The sequence below is a fragment of the Leopardus geoffroyi genome, chromosome E1 (genome assembly GCF_018350155.1).
Source record: "Leopardus geoffroyi isolate Oge1 chromosome E1, O.geoffroyi_Oge1_pat1.0, whole genome shotgun sequence".
NCBI lineage: Eukaryota > Metazoa > Chordata > Mammalia > Carnivora > Felidae > Leopardus > Leopardus geoffroyi.
This window is the reverse complement of record NC_059330.1, coordinates 40,165,113-40,173,164: the sequence shown is the minus strand read 5'-3', so window position 1 is coordinate 40,173,164 and position 8,052 is coordinate 40,165,113. Positions and strand designations below refer to the sequence as shown.

Sequence of the window (8,052 nt, the reverse complement as noted above, 5' to 3'; positions counted from 1 at the left end):
TTTTGAATTGTAAATGGTGTGAGCATCTAGACCCGTGATTAAAAGCCACTTGAAAAAAAACAGCCAACACTTATTTAGTGTTTACGGTGCCACGTGCTGGCCATTATTTTCAATGATTTACAGAGATCAAATTCTTTAATGGTTAAAACAAATCTGTGGGCTAGGTGCTATTACTGCCTCCGTTTTGCGTGTGCAGAAACCACAGCACAGTGAGGTCAAGCCATCAGACCAAGTTTTCACAGCTAGTAAATGGTGGAACCAGAATCTGAATCCAGGCAGGCTGACCCCAGGGTTCTTGGCCTTGACCATGCTACTATGCTGCATTAAAGGGCTTTGTCATGGGCCCAGGTAGGACATAAATAAGGGCAAATGTGCTTCCCTAGAATGTGAATAAGGGAAGCCTGCCATCAGCGCAGGAGGGAGAGGAGAAGGACAGACAATTATTTTGTCAGCTAGTTTCTAATGACCCGGAGACCTGGGACAGCAATAAAGCCGACTGATAATAATAAACACATTTAAAATCAGACTAAAGATTCCCAAATAATCATATTATTAAATGCCACTTAATAGAGAAGACTTCAGCAGTGTTGCCTCTATTTCAAAGTCTCTAGAGCTGGACGTTTGAGATCACAAAGCTCCCTGAGGGTGTCCTTCCTGGAAGCCCCGCCTCCTGGCCCAGAGTGTCTGGGGTGGGGGTGGGGGGTCGCAGGCACAGCTGTGCCAGGATGGACCACCTGTTGTGGTTTGCCAACTTCTTCCGGGTGCATGCAGTGCACACTGCGTGGGGACAGCACCTGCTTCCTTAGACAACTTCAGAGTCACCCTTTTGCAACAGATAAGGTAGCTGTAGATCAGACCCTAACCCCGTGGGCTGCTCCGAGTTCACTGCTTTCTCTTTCACTCTGAGTTGCCTCAGTAGGTCCCATCACCATGGCGTTGAATGGTGCTGTTCCAGATCCAGTGTCCTACCCCCCACCTTGAAGACGGACTCAACTCCAAAACTTTTACTCCTAAAGAGAGATGAGGTGGCCCCTGTGAATGAAGGAGGGGCTGCAGGACTTCCTCCCTCTTCACCCCTCAGCGCTGGGACCTCCCTTCATGCAGTCTGGCTCTCACATTGTTCTTTGGGGCCAGTGACTCTTTACAGGGAGCAAAGGAGGCGGTCTGGGGTGTCAAGAATGGGCTCCTCCTCAGTGACGCAGCGGAGTGCATCTCAAACACCTGCCTCATGCTTTCCACTTACTGCCAGTTCTTTGATAGGGAAGAAATTGGCTGAACCCACTTCTCTACAGAGTCACAGGCGGGCCTCAGTGTCATTATGCAAAACACCTCGCTGAGCCCAAGCCAGGGCTTTACAGAGAGGTGTCAGGGCGTCAAAACTTCAGCTATGGAGCCTAAGAAGTAACAAATCGCGGGTGTTCTGAGATGGGAGGAACCATAATTTTAGTTGATGGAACAAATCCTGCCAGGGGGTAGGGTCAAAACATGGAGCCTGTTTAGCAAATCAAAGGAAACAGTTTTAATGGTCCAATTCTCTGGATTATAGTGATGCGCTGTGATGAGGCAAGAGGGAACTAAAGGGGTGTTTGAAGATGGAACATATGCAGATTGCACCCAGAGGCCTCTGAAGGATGGGATGGTTTGGCCTCGTGAGGTCTCCTAATTTATGGTGTTTGTAAGGGGATTATTCATTGGTGACCTCAGGGTAACTGGCTCTGACCCTAGAGTGGGTTTTCTTTTTGGGAAGAATTCCAGATCCCTTTATTTCTTTTTTGAGAGAATTCTAAGAGTCCAGCTTTCACCAATACTCAACATCCTCCCATTTGGTTTTCTCGGGGCTGCTTGTTCTTGAATTTTGCTTAGAGAAGAGACCTATTTATACTTTTCTGGGGTCGTCCTCCATTAGATCTCTCTCAGTCCTTCGGTCCCAACACTCTGCAGGGGCATCTCCTGAGCCGGTTGCCTTGGTCCCTTGGCTCTAACGAAAATCTCTGGGATTTGAGGTCTACTTCAGACTCTTGATTTTTGAGTATAATTTTTCTACGTGCATTTTGTTGTTCTCCCTGCTCTATGTCTAAATATCTTCCTTTGCTGGAACACAAGGACCCTCGGATATTTTATTTCTTTTCACGTCAGCTTCTTGCCCAACTACTAAGCCTTCTGCGTCCCCCTGAGCAACAACACAGGCAGTACGCAGGTTGTTCTAACTGGGAGTCATGGTGGGTTGGAAAGAGAATGAATGGGCTTTGCAGACATGAGACCAAATCGAGCCCTTGCCAATTTATTTCTCTGTGAATTGGAAGATGGACTTTAGTTACCTCATCTGCACACTGAAGCCACCAAGAGCTACATCACAGGTAGTAAGGATTCAATAGGAAAGAACACCTAATAATAATAGCAATATATACCTACGTCCCCATAAATTTTGGTTCTTAAACTTTTTTTTTAACGTTTATTTATTTTTGAGACAGGGAGAGACAGAGCATGAACAGGGGAGGGTCAGAGAGAGGGAGACACAGAATCTGAAGCAGGATCCAGGCTCTGAGCTGTCAGCACAGAGCCTGACGCGGGGCTAGAACTCATAGACCACAAGATCATGACCTGAGCCGAAGTCGGCTGCTTAACCGACCGAGCCACCCAGACGCCCCGGTTCTTAAACTTTTGAGATACCCCTTGAGCTCTGGGCCCAGTTCCCTTTTCTGGATCAAATAAAGTTTTTATTTTATTTTATTTTTTCTTCTTTATTTTTATCAGTAGCTTCTCTCTAGATACATCCTTGATCAGGACCATGGATCCTCTGTCTTTCACTAACCCCCATTGATCTATGGTTCTCATTCAAGTTAAAGATATCCTGAGATTTCTGGGGAACTGTTTTTTCCTGAGGAATAGGGACCCCTGCACGTTCAAGAATTGGCACACTGCCTGAGTTCAAGGGAATGTTCAGGAAACACGCTCAACAAGTGAATGACTGAAAGCTGATTCTGACTAGTCAACCAAAACTTAGCCAGCACTAATGTTTCGGGATGCATTGATGCTTTAAAGCTTCTCAAGAGGAGTACGTAGTGTAAAGGATAGAAGAGAGAAGAAAGGGGACCTTACAATAATCAATATCTGTAGACTTCCCAGTTTTATAAAGTGGTGTTTTCTCTTCAGAGGAAACGCTGGGTGAGTCTAAATGCTGGTGATGGATTCACTGTCCCTCCTGCCATACAGATCACTGACTGAAAGATTCAATCCTTGAGTGTGGCTATATCCACAGGCAGACTGGCTCAGTCCAGCAAGAGGGCATCTGGAAGTTGAATTAACTGCTGGTGACTGTTGAGTAGAAATATACATCTTTGATCTTTCATCAACCGACAACCTGATATCAAACAGCAAGGGGCATGTCAAATTCATCAACATTCCTTTAATGAGGTGAGGAACTCTTAATGGTAAACCAACAGCTGAGTAACAGGATGACAGTACAACAGTAGGTAGAGAATCAAGGCGCTGAGGTCAAAGCATTGAGCCAACACCCACCTGGGATGGGGTATAAAAGGCCTAGCAGGGAAAGGGGTTGTCACACTCAGTGGCTTGGCCTTCGCAGCTGCTCTGAAGCTCCTGTGCTACCTCAGCCCACACCATGACCTCCTGCTACATCAGCTCATCCCGCTGTCTGGGCAGCACTCAGATGCCCGAAGCTGCAAATGTCTGCGGTTCCTGCATTGACGTTGGGGGCCAGCCTGGGGCAGAGGCCAAGGCTGCCTCCCTGTGCCTGTCTGCCACCCTGGCACATGCCAACAAGATGCCTGTGGGGACAACTCCTCTGGGCCGACCCAGCCTCTGTGTGCCCTACAGCTGCCAAACCGCTTGCCCCTTGCCAGGGACCCGAGACATTCCCGGCAACATCGGAGTGTGTGAGAACTATGGGGAAGGTGCCCCGAACGGGCACGAGAAGGTGACCATGCAGTTCCTGAACGACCGCCTGGCCAACTACCTGGAGAAGGTGCGTCAGCTGGAGCGGGAGAACGCGGAGCTGGAGACCAAGATCCGAGAGTCGAGCAAATGCCACGAGTCCAGCGTGTGTCCAGACTACCAGTCGTACTTCCGGACCATCGAGGAGCTCCAGCAGAAGGTGAGGTCTGAAGTAGCCTGGGGTACGCTGGGTCTGAGGAAGGTGGAAGGGCATGGCAGTCAAAGGGCCATTGAAGACTCAAGGGTCTTTGTGCTCTTGGGTTCTCTTGAGCATGAGCGTAGATGTCACCCATAGAGCTGGAGCCCAGAGTATGATGTTTTGTGCATGAACTGTCTTCCTGGTTTTCCACAGATCCTGTGCAGCAAGGCTGAGAATACCAGGATGGTAACTCAAATTGACAATGCTAAGCTGGGTGCCGATGACTTTAGAATCAAGTAAGTAGGGCTGGAAGAAGGCTCAGAGTGACTCCTCTTCTGTTTTATTTCTAGGTGCCCATCATGGTGCTGGCCCAAAGTAGATGTTAAAAAGTGGTTACTGACTAGAACCTAGAAATGATTGAAAGTGAACAAAAGCATTGAAACAAAATGAGGAAGAATCATCTAGATGGGTCAGGCCCTATGTCATTTTCTCCCCATCTAGAAGATAAGAAGGTTTTGTGTTATAGCCAGAAACAAAATCAAATCATTGCAAGAATAAACTTTCAGTTCATTGGTCATTGACAGATTCACTGACTCTTCGCTAAATTTATGAGTGGGAAGAATTGTCACTATAGCTTTTTGGTATCAAGAGTTGCAATTGAATGAATGAGAAAGGCATAAAAATCATCTGAAATAATTAATCCAAGGGGTAAACTAGAAAACTGTAGGTCCAGAAGGCTTACTTTCAAGCTATTCTTTTTCCTAGCTAAATGGCTCCTTTATAGCAGAATGAATACTGCGTTAATTTGACCACTTAGGGTGAATCCGTGAATCTACTATTAACCAAGATAGACAATCCTGGATACTCCATTTATTCTCTCTGAGCCGCAGTTTCCCATTTAGTTCCATCCAGTGGGCATAATGATATTTCTTCCAACAATGAGTTCTGTAGGTACAGGATCCAACACAGTGAATGTTGATTAACCAAGGAAATGAGGATCCAAGTTGGTGAAGGAAATGGAAACTGGGGGCAGCTGAAAGGGGCTGTCCTTGTCATCCTGCTGACCTTTCATCTCCTGTCCTGGAAGGCACGAGAGTGAGCGGTCCCTACGCCAGGTGGTGGAGGCGGACATGTGTGGGATGCACAAGCTCCTGGATGACCTGAGCCTGGCCAAGGCCGACCTGGAGGCCCAGCAGGAGTCCCTGAAGGAGGAGATGCTCTGCCTCAAGAGCAACCACGAGCAGGTCTGGGCTTGGGGCTGCAGACCCCTGGGAGAGGGCACTGAGCAGAGAAGGGAGCACCGCCCACCCTGTGGCTGTAGGATTAGAAGCCAGGCTCAGTTGGCATCAGGATGAGGGGTTGATCTGGGTGTGGGAGTCAGGCTGACTCTGTAGGACGTAGCAGAGGTGGTGGGGCTGGGGGGGGGGGGGTGGTGGTTCCTTGTCTCTAAAGGTTTACCTTGTGAATTTAAGGTGACCCACTGGGTTCTTCCCAGTGGATCCTGGACAAGATCTTTCACATCGTGCACAAGTGGGCTCACCCCTCGTGCTGCTCGTCAGAGAAGGGGTTCAAGTGCCATCTGCTCTGTCCAAGGCCCTTTCCTCACTCAGAGTGTTGGTCCTTCTGTGCCCACAGGAAGTCCACATCCTGAGGGGTCAGCTGGGAGACAAGCTCCAGATTAAGCTGGACGCGGAGCCCACCGTGGACCTGAGCAGGGTGCTGGACGAGATGCGGTGCCACTACGAGGCCATGATGCAGACCGGCCGCAACGACGTGGAACAGTGGTTCCAAGATCAGGTGAGGGTGCCGCCTTGGAGCAGGGAGGGCCCCCCGGCTTCCACCTGGGCAGGGGGGTGATGTGATATCTCTGTGCACTTGTGCTTCAGTCCGAGAGCATCAGCAAGCAGGACATGTCCTGCTCCAAGGAGCTGCAGTGCTGCCAGTCGGAGATCCTGGAGTTGAGGCGCACGGTGAACGCCCTGGAGGTGGAGCTTCAGGCCCAGCACAGCCTGGTACGGTCCTCTGCCCTCACCGTGCTGCTGGTGCCACGGGCCACGGCCTGGCAGCAGCGTGTCTTAGAAGTCCCACTCATCAGTCCCACTAACAATCAGAACTCAGGGGCTGGGTCCCTCTCTCCCCGGGGGAGATGCCTTGCCATCAAGGTTGGTTTGACCCCCAAAACTGGTTCCTTTAAAAAGCCAACTCCACTTCCTTTACAATAAAGGGTGGCGGTTCAGGCCCTCGTTCCACAAGACGTCACTGGGTGTCTACTTGGTCAGGTACTGGGAATACAGGGATGAACACTCCCTCCAGGTAGAATTTTGTGAAAAGTCGTGGTGATATGGGCAGTGATTTCTCCAGAGTTCTGGGCATGTCCTATGACATGGTGAGGTTGGCCATGATTCCTACTGCTGAATTCTGGGACACCTCGGTCTCTTACCCGGTTATTTGCCACTACAGAAGGACTGTCTGCAGAACTCCCTGTGTGAGTCGGATGCACGCTTCGGCACCGAGCTGGCCCAGATGCAGATCCTGATCCGCGACGTGGAGGAGCAGCTGTCTGAGATCCGGGCTGACCTGGAGCGGCAGAACCAGGAGTACCAGGTGCTGCTGGACGTCAAGGCCCGGCTGGAGAGCGAGATTGCCACGTACCGGAAACTTCTGGAGAGCGAGGATTGCAAGTACGTGTGATTGAGTCAATTTTTCACCAAGGCACGTACCTGACTATAAAGCAGTTCCTCACAGATAACTGACATGGTTGTGGAAGGAGATCTCAGCACGGAGAGCAAGTCTTCCTGTCCACACTGGCTTAGTGATGCGCTCAACTCTCCTGGTGTATGTGGATTGCACTGTGGATTGACTGTTACATAAACTATAGCTGGTTCCTAAGCCAAGTCCCCCTAGAGGACTCTTGGACACGGAGAGACACAGATGGCACTGGAAGAGGAACTACTCACACAGATTTCATTGCATTCTGTGACTTGGTGGCAGACTTGTCTTTTGTCCATTTTGGTCTTGCCTCTTCCGTGCATCACTGAGACATCTTTGTACTCCCTGTGTCTAACTCTTTCTCTCTCTCTCTCTCCCTACAGACTCCCCATCAATCCCTGTTCTACGGCTGCTGCCTGTGTCCTTCGTCCAAGCTGTGTCCCAGCCACCTGCCCTCTCTAAGCAAGTGGCCTCGGCGCTGAGAAGTGATTCTGAAGGTCTGAGTGCTGGTGCAGGAGGTCAAGGCTGGTTGTACCCAGGCTAGGATTGCCTTCACCTGCTCATTAGCCTTCCTTCCAGGAAGACTGAACTCACTGGAGGCATGTTCACTGAATCAGAGCATAACAGAAACTTCTAAGCCATGGCTCCCTGTGTGTCCCCACACTGCATCCGCCCCCCCCCCCCCCGCCCCGCCACATCCAATGCTATCATTGTCTTTCACTTAAGCTATCATTTGATCCCAGTACCTCTTCTGGGATTTGCCTTCTAGTCCCATGCTTCAGAGTCTCCTAAGATGTAATTGGGTTCCTGTATGAAACGGTCAATAAATCTCCTTCCTGTATTAAGTGCTACGTTTCTCGTGCTTGGCAATGTATATGGTGTGATAAACAACTCTGGCCCTCAAGACTTGGGTGATCCTTGGCCCCGACATGTCTTGTCACTGCCAGGATCTTCCACTGGGGCACTGAGGTCTTAGCCTCCGGATGAAGGCCCTTTGCTGACATTCGATTTACCTTGCCCATCGATCTCTATGGGCTGGTGAAAGGAAGACATGTTGGTTGCCAAGGATGAATTCCTTCAGAACAGCTCAGAACTAACATGTCCCTGCCGTGCTTTTGGCATCTTTAGCGTCTTGGTATTTTGTCCAAGAGCAAAATCACACAACTTAGAGTTCCGATCTAGCCAAAGGGAGGTCATGCTGAGAATTGCCCTGGCCAGGTTGCCAAGTTTTTATTTTTTTATTTTTCTCT

General features: G+C 49.7%; 1 protein-coding gene across 1 annotated transcript; it reads left to right on the top strand.

Moving 5' to 3' along the window:
- Nucleotides 1-2,654: 2,654 nt before the first annotated feature.
- LOC123603693 (keratin, type I cuticular Ha8-like) lies at nucleotides 2,655-7,643 on the top strand. Its single transcript, XM_045488843.1, has 7 exons — nucleotides 2,655-4,114; nucleotides 4,307-4,389; nucleotides 5,181-5,337; nucleotides 5,729-5,890; nucleotides 5,980-6,105; nucleotides 6,554-6,774; nucleotides 7,186-7,643. The coding sequence occupies exons 1-7, from the start codon at nucleotides 3,623-3,625 to the stop codon at nucleotides 7,262-7,264; spliced, it is 1,320 nt and encodes a 439-aa protein (XP_045344799.1). The 5' UTR covers nucleotides 2,655-3,622; the 3' UTR covers nucleotides 7,265-7,643.
- Nucleotides 7,644-8,052: the final 409 nt, after the last annotated feature.